The sequence below is a fragment of the Neofelis nebulosa genome, chromosome 7 (genome assembly GCF_028018385.1).
Source record: "Neofelis nebulosa isolate mNeoNeb1 chromosome 7, mNeoNeb1.pri, whole genome shotgun sequence".
NCBI classification, from domain to species: Eukaryota; Metazoa; Chordata; class Mammalia; order Carnivora; family Felidae; genus Neofelis; species Neofelis nebulosa.
Window position 1 is genome coordinate 136,037,519 of NC_080788.1, and position 25,672 is coordinate 136,063,190.

The 25,672-nt window shown below is 39.6% G+C and overlaps 1 protein-coding gene across 5 annotated transcripts in view; it reads right to left on the reverse strand.

The window, feature by feature from the left end:
• The window catches only part of TC2N (tandem C2 domains, nuclear), a 44,657-nt gene extending 19,864 nt beyond the window's left edge, over positions 1 to 24,793 (reverse strand). Inside the window, exons 1-6 of one of the 5 annotated variants that reach the window (XM_058740046.1) lie at positions 24,677 to 24,758; positions 18,284 to 18,416; positions 10,484 to 10,606; positions 8,886 to 9,119; positions 2,431 to 2,598; positions 792 to 883 (exon numbers count right to left, since the gene is read on the reverse strand). In XM_058740046.1, coding sequence (XP_058596029.1) covers positions 792 to 883; positions 2,431 to 2,598; positions 8,886 to 9,119; positions 10,484 to 10,550 — 561 coding nt within the window. In that variant the 5' untranslated portion in view covers positions 10,551 to 10,606; positions 18,284 to 18,416; positions 24,677 to 24,758. Of the gene's footprint in view, positions 1 to 791; positions 884 to 2,430; positions 2,599 to 8,885; positions 9,120 to 10,483; positions 10,607 to 18,283; positions 19,543 to 19,936; positions 20,391 to 22,086; positions 22,410 to 24,676 lie in introns of those variants that run through there. The other 4 variants (XM_058740047.1, XM_058740043.1, XM_058740048.1 and 1 more) reach the window with 4 other exon arrangements.
• Positions 24,794 to 25,672: the final 879 nt, after the last annotated feature.

The following is a 25,672-nucleotide window of genomic DNA, read 5'->3' on the forward strand; positions in this document are numbered from 1 at the left end:
GGCCCCAGTGCAGGGCTACTCAAAAGCTCTGGGGGTGAGGCCTGGCAATCTGTATTTTAACAAGTTCTCCAATTCTGATACGCATTAAAAAGTTGGTGCTATGAAGAATTAATTCTGTAAAATATTAACTCCACTGAGGATGCTAAAGATTATTTAGAATACACTTCCATTTGAATAAAATGTATGCATATACATTCACATGGAAAAAAAGCCCGCAAGTATATGCAACAATATTTTCATAGCACTTTTATTCTCAGTTACAGGAATATAGGTGATTTGTCGTTTCACTTTGCTTAACTCTATCTTCCAATTTTTAATGATTACAATTTACTTATATTTTTAGAAGAAACTTTTTTAAACATCAAAAAATTATTCCATTTAAAAAATAGGAGGATGCTGTGTTAATGTTAATTAGGCCCTATGTCTGAATAGAAATAGTATTTTGTATTTACTGGGTAGTTACGATCAACAAGGAAGGTTAAATCAATAAGCACTTTTAACCATACCGTTTTAAATTCCAACTGCCTTCAAGACTGCCTGAGTGTACACCAAGAGACGTAAGATTCATTAAAAAGAAAACAAAAAAAAACAAAAAAAACTACTGCCTTTTACTATTCAGCTGAGAGCTTCCTGAAATAATATACATGGGAAATGCCAAGTGTTAACTCTTCAGATATTACCATAGATTTATCTACGAAAGATTTATACATGTTGTTTCTAATGTAATTCACACATTTCTGAGTTTTTAGCTTGAAAATAAATTATCGTATACATTTATATAAGTAATTCACCTGGATGAACCGCTGGGATGAACTTGTAAGATCAAACATAGACTTGCTTAGCCCAGGGGAACTGGGAAGTTTGCTGGTCCTTAAATCACAAACTACGAATGGACATGGAAAAATGTCTTTACATTAAAGAAGAAACATTGGAATTTTACTTATTCACCATGAACTAAATCTCTGTTTAGTTCTATCTATCATGAATATTAATGCAATCAATTTAAGAGATAATAGTCTTCTTGGGGCACCTGGGTGGCTCAGTCATCTGATTCTTGATTTTGGCTCAGGTCATGATCTCATAGTTCCTGAGATGGAGCCCCAAGTTGGGCTCTGCACTGACAGCACAGAGCCTGCTGGGATTCTCTCTCTCCCTCTCTCTCTGCCCCTCTCCCACGTGCGTGCACACACCCGCTTTCTCTCTCTCTCTCTCAAAATAAACATGAGAAAAAAAACAAAAAACCTCTTCTAATAAAATTTAAAACTTTTTACAATTATTTTACTTTTGTTCCAAACAGAAAGCAATATAAATCAAACAATACATTTTCACATCCACATCAACCATCAAGCAGGAAATATTCATTCTTTTTGCTTCATTACTCAATTCTATATCCCATAGGAATGATATAAGAGAACATAGGTCCTCTGTGCTAAATGCAATTCAACTATTTAATGAGTACTTATTACATTAAAAAAAAAATACTGAATTCCATGTGCTCCTGTATTTCTAGTCTATATTTCTAGCTTCTCCCCTAAATTAGGAGATTCTTAAAGAATGGAACTCTGTATACTGTGTATTCTAACACAGTACTGAAATAAGTATTTAAATAAATACTTCGGCTTTGTTTCCAGTACCTCACCCTGAATTCAGTTGTTGAGGTAGCTATATATAACATTAAAATCTTGAAAAACAGGATTTTATGAATCAGATATGTACATTTATACCAGTCTAAAATTGATACAGTCCTCAAATATTAAACTGAGAAAATTCTATAATCATTTAGGCACTTTGTTTTTTTAAATTTTTTAACATTTATTTATTTTTGAGAGAGAGTGAATGAGCAGGAGAGGAGCAGAGAGAGGGAGACACAGAATCTGAAGCAGGCTCCAGGCTCTGAGCTGTCAGCACAAAGACCGACGTGGGACTCGAACTCACAAACCATGAGATCATGACCTGAGCCGAAGTCAGATGCTTAACCGGCTGAGCCACCCAGGCACTCCTTATTTGGGCATTTTCTATTTTCTTTCTTTACATTTGTCATCTCATCATGAGTTTGTAAATTTATCATTTTCACTGAACAGAGCAGGAAAGAAAAAGCTAACAAATACCTGTTGTAGAATTTCTGAATAGGCAGATGATGTATAAAATACAGAAATAATCTGAAAATGAAACTTTTCAGAAAAGGACAAAGAAAATGGAACTTGGAACTCTCAATACACATAATTCATTAATCTTTCAATTTTTACATCAGATAGAATACCACAGAGAAGCCATAATGTTTTTCATATCACTTCTGAAGCCTTGCTTTTCTCTATCTTATTTTTTGTTCTTCATCATGAGAATCATCTCTTCCAGGGTCTTAGACTTTATTTGATTTCTACATTTGTTAAAGAGGAACACGAAAAGAAAAAACACAAAAAATGTTCATACCTGATCCATACAGTCTCGCTGCTTCTGAACGTGGAGGAAGGCGCCGGATCAAATCAGGTGAAATGTGCTGATACCTATAGCATGGGTTGTATACATCGTAGCTGGCTCCGTGCTGGGATGAACTGGAAAGTTCTACCTTTCGATCTCCAAAAGATGCTCTGGCAGATCCTGAAAGTAAGTGTTTCTACAGTTTTACCCTTTTCTTGAAGTTATTAACTAACAGCTGGTGTATCCAACGCAAGAGGAAGAAAAAAAATTTCCTCAAGTAATACTAAATCACATGTGCTTGAGATATAAAATAGAAATCCGCACATGTTTATTTACTGTGCTCTGCATGGAGCATCCTGCCAGGGATCAGCCATGAAACCTGCTCTCAAGACAGTCTGGTAATTTCTCTCTTGTGCTGTGGCATTTCTCTTTGCCCTATACACAATCCTGTATTTTCCTGTATTTTTTTAATCTGAGTTTCCCTTTTCTTTTCTTTTTTTTTTTTTTACATTTGTTGATTTTTGAGAGACAGAGCGTGAGTAGGGGAGGGGCAGAGAGAGAGAGAAACACGGAATCCAAAGCAGGCTCCAGGCTCCCAGCTGTCAGCACAGAGCCTGACGCGGGGCTCGAACCCACGAACCGTGAAATCATGAGCTGAGCCTAAGTTGGACACTCGATCAACTGAGCCATCCAGGCATCCCTGAGTTTCCTTTTGTTTTTCTACTTGTATAAAGAACATCTTTCAAGTAAAAAGAAGATCATTTTTTGATGAAGACACAAAACATTTATAAAAACTGACCACATGCTGAGATATGCAGAGCAATTCTTTGGAAGGGCAGAAATCACAGTGTGCTCTCTAACCACGATATAATAAAGTTAGAAATCAACAAAAAGATTATTAGAAAATATTTACATGGAAACACAAAGGGCCTAGGATAACCAAACAAAAACAAAAAAAACCGAAATCCACTTTAAGAAGTAAAACAAGATGGAAAGATCTGTGCTACTGAGTTTTAAGAACAGAACACTGGTACACAATAAAATAAGACTGAACAGAACAGAGGACCAGAAAGAGACACTGTTGTTATGGACATTAGATTTACAATCAATGCAGCACTGGATAAGAATGCAGAAAGAACAGTCTTTTCACTAAAAGGTGCTAAGACAATTGGATATTGATACAGAAGAAAAAAACAACAACCTCATCCCAACTAAAAAAAATTCACAAAATATTAATTGCATGTGGATTGCGGATCTAAATTAAATGTTAAAGGCAAACCAATAAAACGTCTACATTTCAGTCAATTTATAAGAAAGTTTACACAGCCTTACGGCAGGCAAGAACTTCTTAAATGCAACACAGCATTATTATAAAAAACATTTTTTAATAAACTGGACTACATTAAAAATTGAAATTTTCCATTTTTTGAGAGCATCGAAGAGAGTGAAATGGTCACCCATAGAGTGGGAAAAGTTATGTGCAACACATATAACCAACAAAGGGCTTATATCCAGAATGTATACGGAACTCCCACAAATCAATAAGAAAAAGCAAGCCCCAACAGAAATTGGCTGTAAGCCTCAAGTGGGCACTTCAGAAGAGAAGCCATCCAAATAGCCAAAACCATGAGTGAGTGCTTGATTTCATTAGTCATGAGGTAAACACACAAATGAAAACTCCAGTGGGATTCCACTACAAACTCACCAGCATGGGTTACAACTAAAAAGCCTGACAAAAGCAAGCGTTGACAAGAAATTGCACTCCTGCCGGAGGGAATATAAACGGAGGCAATCACTATGGAAAACAGTTTGGCAATTTCCACCAAGACTGAGGGAGACGTATGCCCTATGAAATGGCAGTGCCATTTGGGGACATACACACCACTGAAATGCCTGCACATGTGCACCAACAGACGAGTACAAGAACGCTCAGAGGCATTATTATCTGCCATGGCCAAAAACTGGAAAAAACTCAAATGCCCATTAACAGTAAAATGAACAGTAGTCTATATAGACTACATAAAAAGACCTTTTGTATGCTATGCAGAAACACTATACCACGCCATTTATAATAAATGAAAATAAATGTATTTTCTGTACAGATATTAAAACTGAAGCTACTGACAACACTTTGAGTGAAGCTCCCAAAAATAATGCTGAATGAAAGGACCTATCATAAACAAAAGACCATATCTGGGTTGCTGCCAGTGCGTATTTGTTTACTCGAGTGGTGACCATACACGTGTCCTGCATTGGAGTAAATCACTGAGTTACATATTTCTGTTGTTCCTTTTTTCTACATGTGCATATTTCACAATTTAAAAAGGGTAAAACAATAGATCAAGTTCCTTTCAAAGTTAAGAATCACACTGGAAATAACACAGAGGCATAAAGTTTTTAAGAGTTTAAATTATTGCCATCTTTTCATTCTTTTTGTCCCATTTCAAATAGAACCCAGAGTATAAACCAATATTTTCTGAATTGAGCTAAACAATAAAACAGGTGGCTTCACACTGAGTTCAGAAAAGAAAAATAAAATATGGGGTTATGAGGTGAGATCTTATCCTCACCCCCGTTCAAATAGCTATGTGTGCAATCCAAGCATAATACATAGGCAGAGGGGCGCCAAGAGGGGGTTCTGATGCCAGAGAGCTTTGTTAAGGAGCCTGTGCACCTTATAAGCTAACCCTTAAATCATTCAGCACACAAACACTGCTACAAGTCTGTTTATGGTAACAAGAATATGCTGTCAGGAGTAGTAGTACCAAAAATGACTCACTACCTTTATGGGCTATACCTAAAAAAGAATATTCTGATTTCATTTTTCCTTTACAGAATTCCAATTTTCCTCTCAAACAGTATACAGTGATATTATTTTTAAAGCTCAAAAGGCATGTTTCTCAATTTACAGAACCACAGTGCTATAAATATAAAACGAAATGCAAAGTAACATTTACTTTACACCTCTCGAAAGCTCTATTTAAAATTTCAGTATTTATTCAAAACACATTCTCTTAATGGATAGGTAGATAAGAGACAGAGCAAGTGCAGTAAGATGTTAACGATGGGATCTCTGGGTTACAAAGCAGTAATCTATGGCTGTCATCAGACACATCGGTAAGTAAGAAATGAAACAAAACACATTTCGAATACTTGAAACATAAGTTTAGTCATTACTGACAGTGCTCTGTCCTGTCTTCTTCTCAAAATTTCCTTGTCAACCCATCATTCACAGGCACATACACATACAACCTGCGCATGTCTGATTTCTATAATTAGGCACCAAGAATACTTTCTTGACTCTGATGATTTTCTCTCCAATATAATAAAAATCAGATGGCTTTACCACATCTTCATTGAGCCTATAATTTAAGTGTAAACCAATTTCCCACTCATTCAAACCAAAAAGCAATCTGTTTTCTAGTGATTTAATGAAAAGACAAAAGAAAAATTATCACATATTGCTAGGTAGGTATTTCTCATTTTTATTATGAAAATAATACATAAAACACCCTAAATGTTTTAAGAAGACAAAATTGATTAAACAAATTATGGCACATCTATAGATTTCATACTATGGAGCCATTAAAAAGCAATGAGTATGAAAACATGTTCACAATGTGTGATAGGAATAAAACAGATTACAAAACTGTTTATATGGCTTAATCTCAATGCTGTTAACAAGCACAAGAAAAGGAGAAAGACCAATTATCAAGGTATCCTGTGACACAAAGCTTTTAAACACTGATTGTGAGAGATACTACTGATAGGTGTAAAACAAGGTGGTGGGCCAGGCACAGGGTTCCTCTTTCCTTGTTTCTCTAAAAGAAAAAAAGAAAGGATGGATGGATGGATGGATGGATGGATGGATGGATGGAAGGAAGGAAGGAAGGAAGGAAGGAAGGAAGGAAGGAAGGAAGGAAGGAAAAAACGAAGGAACGGAGGAAGGAAAAAAGATCCCTCCTACCAAACCCAACTCTCCTATAGATAACAACAGTACACTGTAGACCAAAAACAAAATGAACAAAAACCCTGAAGGGACTGGACAGTGATCAAAAGCAGTGCAGATTCTGGAGAGCACTGACTCTTGGAAGAAAGGGAACAGGGCCGCCTGTTTTAATGACTGTTAGCCTGAGGGCAAGCCAAAGTTGGTGCTGCACAGGGCGGATAAACTCCAACAGAAAAATCCACACTCTTTCTGGCCTGAAGAACCAGAGGGAGGAGTTCAGAGCAACCACAGCTGCTAGAAAGCAAGGTGGGAATCTTGGAAAGGAGAAAGCTCCAAATTCTGTGAATACAGTCTGCTCAAATATCTGGCTGATCCCTGAGCCACACATATATGGGACGGACCCCAACTAAGGATACATGGGGCGCCTGGGTGGCTCGGTCAGTTGAGCATCTGACTTTGGCTCAAGTCATGATCTTGCATTCGTGGGTTCAAGCCCCAGGTCGGGCTCTGTGCTGACAGCTCAGAGCCTAGAGCCTGCTTCTGATTCTGTCTCCCTCTCTCTCTCTGCCCTTCCCCTGCTCATTCTGACTCTGTCTCTCAAAAAATAAAATAAAACATTAAAAAACAAAAATTTAATAATTTAAGAAAAGATACAAAAGCTAAGAGCTGCCACCAAAGACCCAGAATTTGCAGCATAGTCTAAGTTAATCACCTATTTAAAAAAAAACCCTCTCAGAGTAATATAATATGATTCTAAAGTGTCTACAACAAAACACCCACATCCAGAATATAATCCAAAATTACTCCATACACAATGAAACATGAAAAGTTGACCCACTTTCAAAAAAGAAAAGAAAAGCACAGAATCCACACCTAAGTGACTCAGATGTTAGAATTACCAAAGATGCTAGAGTCCAAAGACATAAGAGAAAATAAGCTCACAATAATGAAAAAAAAAAAAAGAAAATGAAATTACAGCCAAAGAATAGAATCTACAAAAAAAGAACTAAATGTAAATTCAACAACTGAAAAATATAATGTCTAAAATAAAAATTAACTGGATGAGCTTAACAGCTGCATGGAGATGACAGAGGAAAGAGTGAACTTGGCAGTCAATAATACCCAATCTTGACAGAGGGGGAAAAAAGTTGAACAGCAAAAAAAAAAAAAAAAAAAAAAAAAAAAAAAAAAAGTCTCAGAGGCACATAAAACAATATAAAAAGGTCCAACATGTGTCTAATTGGAATCCCAAAATGAGAAGAGAAAAAGGATGGGAGGTGCCTGGGTGGCTCAATCAGCTAAGTGTCTGACTTTGGCTCAGGTCATGATCTCACGGTTTGTGGATTCAAGCCCCACATCGGGCTCTGTGACGACAACTCAGAGCCTGGAGTCTGATTCAGATTCTGTATCTCCCTCGCTCTGCCTGTCCTCTGCTCATGCTCTGTCTCTGTCTCTCAAAAATGGATAGATGTCAAAAATTTTTTTTAAAAAGAAGAGAAGAAGGATGGGGCAGAAAAGACTATTTGGAAAAATATTCTAGATTTTGGCAGGAGTCTGGATTACACTGTTAGATGCGTTTAACCAAACTCAACAAATACAAACTTAAAACTTAGGTAGTTCATTATGTATAACGTTTATATCAAAAGAAGAAAACTATAAACAGATACTGAACTCTAATAAATTACATATATGCTTAAGTATTTAGAAGTATATTAATGTCTGCAATTTACTTCGAAATGTGTTCTTCACCCATGCCCCAAAGAGGATTAATAATGGATAGATCAATAGACAGACATGTGATTAATTTTGGTAAAATATTAACAACAGATTCTATGTGGTGGACATTCACCATTATAGTCTTTCAACTTTTCTGTGTGTTTGAAATGTTTCATAATAAAACTTTGAGGTCGGGGGGGGGGGACACTGTGAGAGTGTTTCAATGGACTGAAGCAAATTATTTTTAAAATACAAGAGTTACATGTTGTTTCTTCTTACCATTACTCTCTTGGCCTCTAACAACATCGACCAAAATCTACCCAATGACTATTTCATTCAAGTGGCTATTGAGACTGGGTCATGTAGTGTAGTGGTGAAGAAAGACTACTCCATTGCTTCCTTTCTTCTCTTTACACCAAATTTTAGAAGATAGAAAATAAGAACTTTCCTCAAACAAAAAAAATTTAAGAATGCTTTCTATATTTACTGATCAAATAAAAACAAATTCCTCATTTTCTTTCCAGACGTGTTAAAGATAACTGAGATATTACATGATTCCTTTCAAAAAGGACACATCTATACACAGATGTGTTGAATGTGATCAGATTTCATAATGAGATCTTTCAAAAATATTATACATTAAGTTCCCCTACAGAAAGAGCAAAACATATAAGAAACAAAATATAAAATTTATATATAAAAGGATTTTATATCTTTAAACATATGAAAGAACAAAATAACAGAAACAATAGCATTTAAACGCTACATGTTGATTTTTAAATCCTGCCATTTTATTGTTTACCTTCCAGTTCTTCCAGATGTGAAGGAGTTCCTTGTACCCTGGGCTGAATATAAGATAACTTAAACTTGGGCACCACAAATGGTACCTCTTTGCCATCAGACGGTAATTTGGAAAGTAAATAATCCTCAGTACAGCCAACCTGAGGCTTTACCGAGACAGAAGTCAATGGAGGTACACAGACAGTGGTATTCTGACATTCTGGGACTGCTGCTTTAAAGTCTCTTTCTGTGGAAACTACATATAAAAGAAGAAAAAAAGAAAAGAAAAAGAAAAATCACAAATATGAATGTAGAGTTATATATAATAATCTAAAGTTACCATGCTTTGGTACTTACTTAATCTTCTAGAAGAAACTGCTGATAGAAAAACTACCACTTCTAGGTCCTATCAAGCACTTCTGGAATCTACATTAATTCTGTCCAGGCAATATTTGCAAAATTAACATACCATTGCCAAAGTATATTAACTTATCATAATGGTAAAAGCAGTTTTTAAAGAAACTCATTCCCACAAAAAGAGTTCACAGATGGAAAATAAGTTTATTTTGTAGTTAATTCCACAATACTTCCAAGTAAAAGCCAGGCATTTAAAAATACTGCCAACGAAGCAATTCTTGTTGTCAGAACTAGAGGTTAAGATCAGTCTTAAATATATAAAGCAATTCTGAAAAGAAGCTAAAGGTCTCCCAAGTCTCCAAAAATCTTTACTGAATCACAAAATAAAATGTATTTTTACCCTAATACACTAGCAACTCTCCCTGTATTAGCTTCTGTGACCTATTTTGTCCTTGGTCTCAAATTATATGTGTTTCCTAAGCTGGCGACTTAGGCTGGGGAGGTAAGGGACACCCAGAGTTCATCTTTATGTATGAGCGGTCTTGTCTGTTGACTGGATGGAAGTACAACTACTACTGTGCAGGAATTTGTGAAATGTTTTAATGCAAAAAGAAGCCTTCCTATTCAAATATACTAGGGAGCTATGCTCCAGACAATGAAACACAAGAAAAAGCCAAAGACAAATAAAGTTCCAGTCATAACTCTGAAGAAAATGAAGAGACCATTAAATAGAAAGGGAAATCTCCAGAAGTCCTTCATAAATATGGGGTCTTGATGAAATAATGGGTCTCTTCTCCATTAGTCATTCATTTGTGAAAGGTGTTTTTTAATGCATTGTCATCAACTAGAGCTATCTTTATTTGAATTAAAACATTTGCCGGAGTATACTGTCCCCAAACACACTCAACAGTTCTCTTCTCTCCCTGCCTTCGCCTGTGCAATTTCATCCACCTATTACTAACCCTCGTGTCCAATCTTCACCTTCTCTGACTTTCTTCTTCCCATGCAGTTGCTGAAGTCCTCTTCAGACTCCCATGCCGAATGCCATCTTCTCAGTGGTCATGTCCCAGGGTGTCCGCCGGGTTGAATTTCTGTCTCTTATGCCCCAGGGTACCTTATTACTTACCTGGTGTGCCTTACATTTATGTCTGCTTCCCCCATGATGTCAGGAAATATTTCTCATTTATCTTTATGTTACAAAATGCCACAAATGAAAAAGATATTAAATAAATGTTTGTTGATGTAAAAAGAAGCCAAACTCACAATTGTGCTTTTCCGTTTCACCATAGAAACATCCTCTACAGCAGCTCTTTAGAAATTCTGTTGCCATTACATACAATTTCTAACAGTCAGCAATTGATACAAACTTCCAATTTTAGTATCAATCTGTTGGCAGAACAGAAAACAAGTTAACATGGTCAGGCTTAATGCGTTAGGTATCACTAAACAAATCATATTATCTGTCTTTCTAAGATGTAATGAGGAATACAAAGCAAAAATGTTTCAAGGAAGATAGATTGTTTATCTTATATATAATTTTGTATAAGCTAGCCTTCTTATAAGTTATTAAAATGAGATACTCAAAAATCACTAGATGAAAAATCTCAATGTTAAACTTGAAAAAAAGGGAAAATTCCACTCTCAGTCTTCTTTTTTGCCAGGTATACCCAAATCAATGCCCAAGCAAAATTTGCAAGAAAATATGGCACTCTGAGAAAAATTTTCACTTCCTCCAAATCAATTCTTTTACTAATCCAAAGGTCCTATAAATGGAGCCAATATACAACTTCATATTTATAAGTTGGTTTAACATTTAGAATTACACCAACAGAAAAATATATCTTAAACACTGTATTACAAATCAAAACCACACTCAGATATCACCTCACGCCAGTCAGAGTGGCCAAGATGAACAAATCAGGAGACTATAGATGCTGGAGAGGATGTGGAGAAACGGGAAACCTCTTGCACTGTTGGTGGGAATGCAGACTGGTGCAGCTGCTCTGGAAAACGGTGTGGAGGTTCTTCAAAAAATTATAAATAGACCTACCCTATGACCCAGCAATAGCACTGCTAGGAATTTACCCAAGGGATACAGGAGTGCTGATGCATAGGGGTACTTGCACCCCAATGATTATAGCAGCACTCTCAACAATAGCCAAATTGTGGAAAAAGCCTAAATGGCCATCAACTGATGAATGGATAAAGAAATTGTGGTTTATATACACAATGGAGTACTACGTGGCAATGAGAAAGAATGAAATATGCCCTTTTGTAGCAACGTGGATGGAACTGGAGAGTGTGATGCTAAGTGAAATAAGCCATACAGAGAAAGACGGATACCATATGTTTTCACTCTTATGTGGATCCTGAGAAACTTAACAGAAACCCATGGGGGAGGGGAAGGAAAAAAAAAAAAAAAAGAGGTTAGAGTGGGAGAGAGCCAAAGCATAAGAGACTCTTAAAAACTGAGAACAAACTGAGGGTTGATGGGGGGTGGGAGGGAGGGGAGGGTGGGTGATGGGTATTGAGGAGGGCACCTTTTGGGATGAGCACTGGGTGTTGTATGGAAACCATTTTGACAATAAATTTCATATATTAAAAAAAATAAAGAGAAGCAAAGAAAAAAAAATAAAAGGTGACTGCCATAAAAAAATAAAAATAAACACTGTATTACACACACACATACACACACACACACACACACACACACACACACACAGTTATCAGCTAAGTCACATATAACATAAGATGGAAATAAAAGGAGTCTGTCTTATTTTTTTTAAGATTTATTTTTAAGTAATATCTACACCCAGTGCGGACTTGAATTTATAACCCCAAGATCAAGAGTACTATGCTGTATCGACTGAGCCAGCCAAGCGCCCTGGGAGTCTGTTTTAAATTTACCAGGAACTTAAGTTTGTATTAAGAACTTTATGTCCAATTGCCCACCTTGGGCTCATGGACTTTATTCCAAATGCACTCTTCATTTATGCCTACTTAAACTCTGTACATTTTTCATAGGAAATTCCAATGTATACAAAAGATGATAAAATGATGTAAGAAAATCCCTATCACCCAGATGAAAGAGTTATCAACTCACAGCAAATCCTAATTCATCTCTACCTTCCCACTTCCGTTTCTGGGATCTGTAAGTAACAAATCTGCTGACTTTACTTCCTTTGTGTGGGTGTACTGACACTGTGCCTTCAATCAAAACGACCCGGGGGGGTTTTCATTTCCCCAAAGTGGGAGCTCAGATGATGAGGGAACTAACTACCTGCAGACCCCTGCGGGTGGCTTGTACCTCCCCATTCAGCAGGCCATAATCTGCAAATTCTTAATCCAATACACTAGCTCCAGCTTCCAAATACAGACACCAACAAAGTATTTGTTAAAATGCCAATCTGATAGGAAAGAAATGGTATCTTGTGTTGTTTTAATTAGCATCTCTTTTACGTGAGGTTGGGCACATTTTCATATAAGGCTAATCTGTATTTGTTTCTATGAACTCACTGTTCATTACCTTTTTTGCCCATCTTTCTATAAAGCTATTGGTCCTTTTCTGCCTCAGTTTTAGAGGATTTTTATATAGTTGAGAGATTAATGCATTGTCCATGATATAAGTGGCAAACATTCTTCCAGTCTGTCATTGTCTTTTTGTGGTATTTTCTGCCTTGGGGGGGGGGGGGGAGAAGGGGGTGGGGGGGGATGTGTGTGTATATATATACACACATAAAAACATACATGAATGTGTGAATACACATACACGTAGTTATGGTTACCTAAGTTCTCCCTCTTTGCTTCTGGATTTGGACTCACAGGAAACTTTTCCTCATACATAGGTCATAAAAGACTTTACCCATGGTCTTTTCTAATACTTAGTATGGTGCTACTTTCTATATTAACACCCCAGTGTACATACAGTATGAGAAGTAGATTCAATCCCACCTTTCCCAGTTGGCTATTCCAGTATCACAAACACCATTTATTTAAAATTCTGTATTTTCTCCAATGATTTTAGAATGCTGCCTTTATTATAGACTGAACTTCCACATATAATTGAGATATTTATATATTTTCTATTCTCTTCAACTGGACTGTCTTTTCCTGTAACACATTTTAAAGTGCAGGGGCACCTGGGTGGCTCAGGTGGTTAAATGTCCAACTTCAGCTCACCTCATGATTTCGTGGTCCATGAGTTTGAGCCCGGTGTCGGGCTCTTGCCCAACAGCTCAGAGCCCGGAGCCTGCTTCAGATTCTGTGTCTTCCTCTCTCTCTGCCCCTCCCCCCTCTCAAAAATAAACATTAAAAAATTAATAAAAAATAAATAAAATGATAATGGCCTATAGTAATATGCTCTCATATGCAGCAGGGCTGGCCCCCCCAACCTTACTTCTCTTTAATTTCAAGGTTTTCCCAGGTTTCCTTGCTTGTCTGTTCTTACTAATGAACTTTATAATCTGTCTAGCCCCAGGAGGAAAAATCTAATGGTACTTTTGTTGGGCTTCTGTTATATTTATAAATGATTTCAGAAAAAAAACTGACATTCTTAAGATGTTGTGCATGCCAACCCAGAACATTTGTTCTAGTCTGTGTTTGTATTTTGAAAAACTTTTTTTAACGTTTATTTATTTATTTATTATTTTTTTTTTCAACGTTTTTTATTTATTTTTGGGACAGAGAGAGACAGAGCATGAACGGGGGAGGGGCAGAGAGAGAGGGAGACACAGAATCGGAAACAGGCTCCAGGCTCCGAGCCATCAGCCCAGAGCCTGACGCGGGGCTCGAACTCACGGACCGCGAGATCGTGACCTGGCTGAAGTCGGACGCTTAACCGACTGCGCCACCCAGGCGCCCCTATTTATTTTTTTTTTTGAGACAGAGAGAGACAGAGCATGAACAGGGGAGGGGCAGAGAGAGAGGGAGACACAGAATCCGAAATGGGCTCCAGGCTCTGAGCTGTCAGTACAGAGCCCGACGTGGGGCTCGAACTCGTGGACCGCGAGATTGTGACCTGAGCTGAAGTCGGACGCTTAACCGACTGAGCCACCCAGGCGCCCTGTGTTTGTATTTTGAAGAGTTTTTGTAGTTTTTCTCATGTAAATGCAGAACTTTTCTTGTTAAGTGTATGCTTTTAAGATCTGTTTGGCTGTCAGCAACGGCATCTTTTCTTCCATTATATCTTGTAACTGATTTGTTTTAAAAATTGATACATTTTCAAAATCCCTTTTTTAGCCCTAGTTAAAAAAAAAAATTTTTAATGTTTATTTATGAGAGAGAGAGAGAAAGGGACAGAGTATGAGTGGGGGAGGGGCAGACCGAGAATCCAAAGCAGGCTCCAGGCTCTGAGCTGTCAGCACAGAGCCCAGTGCGGAGCTAGAACCCACAAGCTGGAAGATCATGACCTGAGCTGAAGTCGGACGCTTAGGAGCTCAAACCCACAAGCTGGGAGATCATGACCTGAGCTGAAGTCAGATGTTTAACCAACTGAGCCACCCAAGTGCCCCTAGCCCTAGTTTAAAGGATGTATTCCTTGACCACTCAGGTCATACTGAATTCTCTCATTTCTAAACATCCAGTGAACTTAAAAAAAAAAAAAAAAAAAAAAACATTTATGATACTTGTTCTCTCTCCCCTTCTAAAATATAAACTTTTCAGAAACAATATTATACTTACTTTCTACTTATCACTCAGCACCCTATATGATACTGGTAACATAGGAGGAACTCAGCAAATATATAGTTGATCGACAAGGGAACAAAGTATAACTACCTCACATAAAAACTCCTAATGAACTCATCAAACCGCATTTCTGACCCCCAGCCAGACTGCAAATACTTTACATTAATCATGAAAGGAATGTGGGAGGACTGGTTAAAAACCGTTACTGCTTCTCAAAGGTCCTCAAAGTTGATGGCCTTGAGTCATCCAAAATGAACTGGGGACTATGGGGGAGGGATGCAGAAAAGAAAACAACTTTATGTGAATATGAATAAGGCAGATAGATGGGGCACCTGGGTGGCTCAGTCAAGCTTCTGACTCTTGTTTTTGGCTGAGGTCACGATAGCACGGAGCCTGCTTGGGCTCCATCTCTCTCTGCCCCTCCCCAGTTCATGTGTTCGTTTTCTCTCTCTCTCTCTCTCTCTCTCTCTCTCTCTCTCTCTCTCAAAAGTAAATAAAAACTTAAAAAGAAAAAGAAGGCAGATAGAGTTTGCATGACACACTACTGGAGAGTAGAGAGGTACACACAGAGACAACCACAGACCTCAGCAAAGCCTCCCCCTACCCCCCAGGATTCAGCCGGGCACTGCTCAGAGCATGCACACAAGCAAATTGCACAAGACTGGGCAAAGACCACCAGAAAAGATTACAAAAACCATACCATCTCTCGCCAAGGTCAGGACTCATGTCTGTTCCCACCAACCAAACTGGGATAACCTCATAATTCACAGGACATTGGGTAGAATACTTAGAAGGGTCTTGCCTCTGTGGGGTAATAAATAGCCCTAACTAAATGGTAGTCTGCTTTCCAACCAACAAATTTAAAAAGCAAGACTCAAAAGGATCAAACCATTTTCAAAAAAAACTATGTCCTGGGGTACCTGGGTGGCTCAGCTGGCTAAACACCTGAGGACTTTGGCTCAGGTCATGATCTCATGGTTCATGAGTTCGAGCCCTGCATCTGCTGTCAGCACAGAGCCCGCTTCAGATCCTCTGTCACCCTCTCTCCCTGTCCTACCCCCACTGGTTCTCTCTCTCTTTCAAGATAAACAAACAAATATGTCCCAAAGCAAAATATACTTCTAAAAATCTAAAACTATCCAGCACACAAGGTAAAATTCACAATATCTGGCATCCAATAAAAAAATGACCAAACATGCAAAAAGAAAAAAAAAAAAAAAACATTGAGAAAAATCAACCAACTGGAACCACACAGAAATACATGGACAGTTAGACTTTAAAACATTTCTGACACTGTATGTTCAAAAAGTTAAGAAGTCACATGATAGATACAAAAAAGATGCAATTTCTAAAAATGAAAATTATACTATCTGAGGTAGAAGATACACTGGACGGGATTAATAGCAGATTAGATATTGCAAAAGAAAAGATTAAAGAACTTAAAGGCACAGGTAGAGAAACTACCCAAAATGAAACAAAGAGAAAAAAGAACAAAGACAAAATAAAAAGAACATCTATGACCCATGAGATAATTTCCAGCAGCCTAATAAACATGTAATTGAAATCCATGAAGGAGATGGGGGGAGGCAGAAAAAACATTTGAAGAAATACTAAAAATTTTCACATTTGATAACTACCAACCACAGATCTAAGAACCTCAACAAACACTAAGCATAGGAAGTATGAAGAAAACTATGCCAAGACACATCACAATAACATGGCTCAAAGCCAGTGATAAAGAGGAAATTTCAAAAGCAGCTGGAGAAAAGGAAGGACTTGTATTTTACTTCATTAAATATAGCCTATCATAGTTTTGTTTGTTTGTTTTTTGAGAGAGAGGGGCAGAGGGAGGAGAGAAAGAATCCCAAGCAGGCTCCGTGCTACCAGCATAAAGCCTGACGCGGGGCTCGATCCCATGACTGAGATCATGACCTGAGTGAAAAATCAGGAGTCGGATGCTTAACTGATTGAGCCACCCAGGTGCCCTGAGCCCATCCTAGTTATTTTAATAATCCATAAGTAGTAATTCCAATATGTAAACTTTTGTAAGTTTACTTCTTATCATCTGTTGTTCCTGCTGACTCTTGTTCAGGCTGTCTTATTTCCTGTGCACTTGGTTATCTTTGACAAATTGTTCAGTGACTTTGAAACTTTATTCACAGAACTTTTTAGAGACAAAGATAAAAATACACTGCCACAGAGAATATCTGCATTTGTTTACCATATTATTTTAAATTCACATTGACATATAACCCAATTTAAAAATGGGCAAAGGATGTGAATAGACTCTCTAAAGAAATACGACAGATAAATGACCAATAAACAACATGAAAAGGTGCTTAACATCAGCAGTAATGGAAAATGCAAATCAAAGCCACGAGATACCAATCCACATACAGTGAGGACGGCTACAACCAAAAAGACAGACAAAAACAAGTGTTGACAAAGATCTAGAGAAACCGGAACCCTCAAAGATTATTGGGGAGAATAAAAACTGGTGCGGCTGCTTTGGGAAATGGTTCGGGAGTTCCTCCATGGAATTACCATACGACCCAAGAATTCCACTCCATAGATAACAGCTATGAGAATGAAAACTATATTTCCATACAAAAATTGTACACAAATGCTCACGGCAGCATTATTCATAATAGCCAAAAAGCGGATACAACCCAAATGTCCATCAACTAACAAACAGAAATACAAAAACAAAATATGGTAGAATCTTATTCAGCCATTAAAACGAATCAAGTACTGGGGCGCCTGGGTGGCTCAGTCGGTTAAGCGGCCGACTTCGGCTCAGGTCATGATCTCGCGGTCCGTGAGTTCAAGCCCCACCTCAGGCTCTGTGCTGACAGCTCAGAGCCTGAAGCCTGTTTCAGATTCTGTGTCTCCCTCTCTCTGACCCTCCCCCGTTCATGCTCTGTCTCTCTCTGTCTCAAAAATAAATAAATGTTAAAAAAATTTTTTTTAATAAGTAAATAAATAAATAAATAAATAAATAAATAAATATAAAACAAATCAAGTACAGATTCATGTTACCAAACAGATAAACCTTGAAAACATGCTAAGTGAAAAAGGCAAGACACAAAAGGCCACGTATTGTATAATTTCATTTACATGAAATTCCCAGAATAAGCAAATCCATAGAAATAGAAAGCACATTAGTGATTTCCAGAGATTGGGGGAAAACGGGGAAATGAGAAGTGACTGCTAATGGGTACAGGTTTCTTTCCGGGGGAAAAAATGGTCTAGAATTAGTGATGATGGTTGCACAACTTTGTGAATATATGAAAAACCACTGAACTGTACACTTCAAAAGGGTGAATTTTATGGTATGTGAATTGTATCTAAAGAAAAATAAGATATTAAAAAAATTACATCTTGGAATTTTTTGGGGACCACCAAGGTGATGTGGACCACCTCTCTACCACCGTCCATGGTTACAACTTTCCAAGGACACGTTTTCTTCTCCTGTTTCACTTGGCGTCAAGGCAACTTTCCTTGTGGTTCCCTAAAAGAGGTAGAGTGAGTTTTAGTCCTTGAGGCCACAGACCTTTGGGATTTCCAGAACTAGAGGCAGAGACTCTCTTGTTAGCTTACCTTGAACGAGCCCTAGGCTGACTTCTAACTACGCCTCCTGTCCTGCAAATCCACTGAATTCTTAATCAAACCTAATCAAGTCTCCCCAGGTTAGCAAATGCACTCAGAGCAAATAAGAATTAAGGACTCCTTTAGTCTCTGATTTTCAGCTTTCTCTTTGATTTTGGCATATTAATTCATAAGTATCTTTTTTAAAAATTGCACTGCAGCATTCTTAGCTATTTTCAGTGTGAAAGTTTTTCCAAATCTTAACTATATTCCCAAAATGAAAATTCTCTATTTACTTTTCAAGTTAGAATGAACTCTAATGAGTTAGGACAGGATCTGCAAAAACAAAAAGCCTGATATAGTCTACATTAAAGTAGCTTCAGTATTCCTTGTGACTTCAGCTGATTACAGTAGATATTTAAGATTTAAAATATATTCCAATGAAAGTTTACTTTAGAAAAAAATTAATTTGAGGGGGAGTCTAGTTTTAAAGAATTGTAAGTAGGTGACTCCTTCTCTTAGGTATCAAGGCTCTTTACACAATTAAAGTAAATATGATTGCAGCAAGAATACACAAAGAGACCAAAGAAAGATTAGTTCAAAAACATATGCACACATATATGGAAACTTGGCATATGATGCGTATAGATCCGTAGGAGGAAAACCAGAATGTTCAATAAATGATGCTAGGAAAAACTGATTACCCGTCTGGAAAATAAATGAAACTGGACCCCCACTTCACAAGACACAAAAATCAATCACATATGGATTAAAGACGTAAATACAAAAGGCAACACTATTTTAAAGCTTTCAGAAGAAAATATAAGACTACATCTTTCTAACCTCAAGGAAGAGAAAAATGTGTTAAGCAAGATGCCAAGGGGCACCTGGGTGACTCAGTTGGTTAAGCGTCTGACTCTGGATTTCGGCTCAGGTCATGATCTCAAAGTCGTGAGATTGAGCCCTGCTTGGGGCTTTGCACTGAGTGTAGAACCTGCCTGGGATATTCTCTCTCGCTCACTGTCTCACTGTCTCTCTGCCCCTCTCCCACTCACAGGCGCACACACACTTTCTCTCTCAAAATAAACAAATAAACATTAAAAAAAAAAAGCCAAGGCTTAAAAACAAAAAGATGCCAAAAGCATACACCATAAAGACAAAGTTTGAAACACTCAAGTACTCTAAACTATAGAATACATCTATCAAAAACCATATAAAGTAAAAGACAAGCCACTTGCTGGGGAGAAGATATTTCCCACATGCATAACCAGTAAGACTCAGTACCATAAATAAATAAATACAACTTCTAGAAGGAGATTTTTTTAAGTCAAAAAAATAGGCAAAAGACATAAACAGACATAACAGAATTGTGGAACATCTGACATCATCAGTAATTAAGGAAATGTAAATTCAACGTTCAATGGAGGACCATTTCTCACCTACCAGATTGTCGAAAAGAAACAGCTCAGATCATTACAAATGTTGTTGTACAAACGTCTCAAATGTTGAGGAAGGGAACAAAGTGAACATTGAACACACTGCCTGTGGAAGTATAAACTGGTATAACCACTTTGCAAAACAATTCAGTATGGGGGCACCTGGGTGGCTCAGTCGGTTAAACGTCTGACTCTTGGTTTCAGCTCAGGTCATGAACTCACCATTTGTGAGACAGATGCCCGGGTCTGGCAGTGCAGATAGACCACACTGCCAGAGTAGAGCCTGCTTGGGAGTCCCTCTCTCTCTCCCTCTCTCTCTCTGCCCCTCCCCCACTCACGCTCACATTCTCTGTCAAGGAAAAAAAAAATTCAGTATGTTCTAGCAAAACTGAAGATCCACAACTCTACTTCTGGGCAAAGAGACATGCGTTAGAATGGCCATAACAAAACAGCTCTTAGTGGCAAAGAGTGAAAATTAAATTAAAAAAAAAAAAAAAAAAGAAAATGGAAAATATCCCTAAACATCCATTAACAGGAAAACGGATAAACAGCAGTCAAGTCATACAATGGAATGATATAGAGCAATAAAAAGTAAATGACCTGTAACATAGCAACATCAATGAATCTCATAAATACAATATACCAAAAAAAAGTAGCAGCATGGAAAGAGACACAGTCAGGGCTTTGAAAATATTCATAAGTATTGTTTCTTTAAAATTTTTTTTCATGTTTTATTTTTGAGAGACAGAGACAGAGAGAGAGACAGAGTGTGAGTGGGGAAGGGGCAGAGAGAGAGGGAGACAGAGAATCCAAAGCAGGGTCCAGGCTCTGAGCTGTCAGCACAGAGCCCGACATGGGGCTCGAACTCATGGACTGTGAGATCATGACCTGAGCCAGAGTCAGACACCCAACTGACTGAGCCAGCCAGGTGCCCCAATAAGTATTATTTCTAAAGCATGATATGAGTACAGGGGCATTTATTTTATTTGTATTCTCTAAATCTATAGCTGTGTGAAAAGTACTATTTTGTACATATGAAATAATTTCTCATTTAAAAATTAAGTAAATGCATGGCTGTGGTTGAAAACATGAAAATTACAGAAAACTATATGAAGAAAATAAAAATTATCAATAATCCCATCACCCTGAGATAACTTCAGTATTTAAAAGAAAAAATATATTTAGCATATCTTTTTCCACTATTTAAAAAAAATTTTTTTAATGTTTATTTATTTTTGAGAGAGACACAGAGCACAAGCAGGGGAGGGGCAGAAAGAGAGAGACAGACAGAATCTGAAGCAGGCTCCAGGCTCCGAGATGTCAGCACAGAGCCGGATGCAGGGCTCCAACCCACAAACCGCGAGATCATGATCTGAGCCGAAGTTGGATGCTTAACCGACTGAGCCACCCAGGCACCCCATCTTCCACTATTTTTATTTATTTGCTTACAGCTTTATTGAGGTACTTACAGTAAATTATACACATTTAAAAAGGTTTTTTTTTATTATGTTTATTTACTTTTGACAGAGAGAGACAGAGCACGAGAGGGGGAGGGGCAGAGAGAGAGGGAGACACAGAATCCGAAACAGGCTCCAGGTTCTGAGCTGTCAGCACAGAGCCCCACGCGGGGCTCAAACTCACAGACCGTGAGATCATGACCTGAGCCGAAGTCGGAAGCTCAACCGACTGAGCCAGCCAGGCATCCCTATACATATTTAAAATGTATAATTACATGAGTCAAACATATGTATACACTGGTGAAAGCATCTTCACAACCAAGAAAATGAAGGGGTGCCTGGGTGGTTCAGTCGGTTAAGCGCCCAACTCTTGATTTCGGCTCAGGTCATGATCTCACTGTTCATGAGATCGAGCCCTGTGCGGGGCCTGCTTGGGATTCTCTCTTTCTGCCCTTCCCTCCACCCCCATCTCCATTCTCTCTCTCAAAATAAATAAACAAACAAAAAAAAGAAAATGAACACACTCACCATTCCCAAAAGTTTCCTCACACCCCTTTCCAGTCCTTTTCCTTTGCACCCACCCTCTGTTGTCTGTTACTTTAGGCTACTTTGCATTTTCTAGGATTTTGTCAGGTTTGAACACACTTTATGCATATGTCACACTTTACTTGACACTGACAGGTTTTCCAAAATGCTTTACCAATTGACACTTCCATCAGCAGAGAATGAGCGTTCCAGGTGCTCCATATCCTTTGCAACATTTGGTTATTGGCCTTTTCCATTGTGGCGATTATTTGCATATTCCCCAGGTAAATATACATAAAACTACTTGTCTGAACGGCAATGAAAAAAATTAAACTTCAATGATGACCGAAGTGACACTCATTGTAAAGAAATTTTCACGTTAAGGGCCTTTTCCCTTGAATGCATGGTAATAACTGAAGCAAAGCCCTTGGTGCATGCCTCATGAATTCCGATTTAGTAAAGATGTCTGATTTCCACATAAGAGATTTAGAAGAATCACTAAAATATCTAAAGAGGAATCACATGACTTAAATGCAAGCTGGGAGTCTCATAGTACTGGAACTCAGGTGAAATACAATCCAACACAGTTTGTGAAAGTGTGACTTTGATACGGATAACACCAGACCCCAAGAGACCAAAATACCACTAAGATCGCGATAATTTGAATGAGGGACGATGAAAATCTTTCTTACAATAGTTCTATTCAGTCTGCTCAGCTATTTGCTCTCAGCTTCTGCTACTTAACCACGAGAGGGGAACAATGCTGTGAGATGCACTTTAACATAAAGGTATTCGACTGTCCTTATATTCTTTCCAAACGGACCATAAACTCCCCTCTACCACCTGTAACTTCTTCTAATCTTTGTCTCTCAAAATAAGGACTCTACACTCCTTATCTTTATTTCTTCATTCTCTATTTACTCCTCAAATTCATTCATATTTGGCTTCTATCGTTATCATTTTACTTATATTGTGTTTGCTGAGGTCAATGACCTCCTCCTATCCTAACTACCAAAGCCAAGAGACATTTAATCAGCGCCTACCTTCCAGATCCTTCTGACTCATTTGACTGAGATAGATTTCCCTCCTGATTAAAACTCTTTCCTCTCCCGCCTTCTAAGCACCATTATCTGCTAGATTTTCCTCCTTCTCTCCTGAATTCTCCTCCTCACTCTCCATGGCTGTCTCTATACGGCACTTCAATGTTGGCTTCCCATGCTTGGTCTTCTTTTCTTGTTCTTACTGGAAGATTTCTTCCACTCTCACGGGACTAACTACACAAATCCATGATGCTTCCAACATTTACAACTCTTATCCTGACTTCGGAAAATCCCAATACTAGACAGGTGTGCCAGATGGTCTCCAAGAATCTCACTGCTTTTCTCTCAGCCTGAATTAATCTCAGTCTGTTAGCTTTATGCGTGAATACAACTATAATTCAAGTGGAGCCATAAAATACAAGAGAGACTTTTGAAATATTTTTCTTGAAGGGTTTAAAGAAACACAAATTTTTATAAAGACTTTCCTCCAGTTATGAAGGTAACTCATAGTAACAGAAAGTACAAAACACAAGAGATAAAAGGCAAATCTCCTCCAATCCCAGCTCTCAAAGGCAAGCAATATCAACATGTCCTTCCAGAAGAAGCAGTTTTCACCACAATGAAGTTACGTACCAAAATATCAAATTAGTAAATAGACGGTGTTGTTGTTGTTAACTCTTCGTATTTTCCAGGCTACTTTTTGCAGTATTAATCAGAAGACAAAATTCTACTACATGCCTACCTGGAGTGAGAAAATTAATAATATTCTGAAAACCAACGCAATCCTTTTACATGCTGTATTTTTTAGTATTCTAAAGGAATCGGTGTTTTTGGCTTGGCAACTATCTTGCCTATCCCTGGACGCCTACCTGTGTGCAATATACCCCACAAATCAGTCATCCTACTTTCCTTTATTTAAAGGAAACCACAGCAAAGAAGAAAAAAAAAAAAACAAACCGTAAGAGACAGAAGCCAAATCTAAAATCAAGCTGGGTGTATAATTCCTGTTTTGCAAAAACCATAGGGAAGTGACATTTTAATACCCCTTCTCTGCTTCTACAAGTTTCAGAAACGTCACAGATTAAAGACACTCCGCTAATGTGTTCTTACCGGACTCTCCAGACAAAGGAAGTTCGCTTCCCTCTTTGCCCAGAGGCCACCTGTACCGGGGCAGAGAGCGGGGTGCAGGGTGCGGGCTGGGGTCCCTTCCCTCCCGTCCCGGCGGCCCAGTGAGCGGACCGGGGCAGGGCAGGGACCTGGCCTCGCCCCCCACCCCCGAGTCACTGAGCCCCCTCCCCGCCCAGGCCACGGTGAGCTCGGCTGTCCGGGGACCTCAGACCTCCCCGAGGGCTCCGGAGAGCAGGTGTCACTGAGAGACTCGGGAAACCGCCCCCCCCCCCGCCCCCCCAGCCCCCAAGCAAGGCGACGTTTCTAAAGAGTGAAAGGAGACGAAAATCCGTACACATCCGCAAGCCCCGGGCGGCTGGGGCCGGGGCCGCTCTCACACCGCGCCCCCCACCCCCGGAGGCCCCCGACCGCGGCCGCTCGAGGCCCGCGCCACGCTGCGCGCCCGGGAGCGGCCCCAGGGCGCACCTGAGCCCAAGGCCCCCTCCCCGCCCGAGACGTGCCGCCCGGCCGCCCAGCGCGGGGTCTCCACGCGCCGCTCCCGGGCGCCCCCCGCTCCACGCCGCGCTGAGACGGCGCCGCGCGGCCGAGGCCGGTTACCTCCTGCAGCCAGCGGGCGCTCCGCCGTGGCCTCCCGCGGGAGCCGGGCCCGGGGTCACCTCGTGCGGCCGCGCCCCGAGACCCCGCCCCCGGTCCCTCCAAGTCCGCCCCGCCCCTCGGGAGGTGCGCGCCGAGGGGCGGGGCGGGGCCGCCCGGCCGGTACCTGAGCGCGCGGGCCTGCGCGCTCGGCCCCTCCCTCCCCGCCTCTCCCAGCCGCCGCCCTGGGCCCCTCCGGAGAGGTCTTCGGAGTGCCTGGAGGGGTCAGAAGGGAGATAAAAACTAACCAAGGGACAGAGGGAACGTTTGGGACCTGAACTTTTATGTAGAGGGGACGGAGGAGCAGGCTTTCTTGCCAGAGGTGTGGCTGCACCCTTGGAAACGGAAGAAGCTTTTCTTAGCTGCCTTGTAGCGTCACCTGACTTTACACCCTAATTTTAAATTCTTTAAGGATCAGCCCGCTTCTCTTCACTGTTGTGGCTTCATATCTACTACCACCTTGCTAGCAATAGGCCTGTTGGAAGGTGTCTACTACAGTGCCCGGGCCCCCATATTATGCTAGAATCCACTCTCGCACCCTGGCAAGGAGTGGGCTCGCCCTTTTCTTTTATGCCTCCCACGGTGGGAGTCTCAGCCCCGTTCCTGGAAAGTTGTTGAGTGGATTCCTAGATTACCTGTTGATGAATGGCTCAGCTTTTGAAAGACTGAGGAAGTACGAATTGAAGTAAAGGTCAGCCTTTTCTTCCCAAGGAGCAGTCTGTCCCGAAGGGGGTAAGTGGGTTCTGCTCATCTCCAGGCCCTACAGATGCTGGAGTGCAGGTGGAGGGGGGGCTAGATCCCAAGATCAAATTAATCTGGGAAACAGACACAGTATAATTACCCTCCTTGAGAGTCACGGGCACTTAACACGCTTAACAACTGTGTTTTGCTTTGTATCATCCTGTAGTTCCCAACTTTATTTGACCTGAGGGGTGGTAGGCCAAAATATGCCACTTTGAC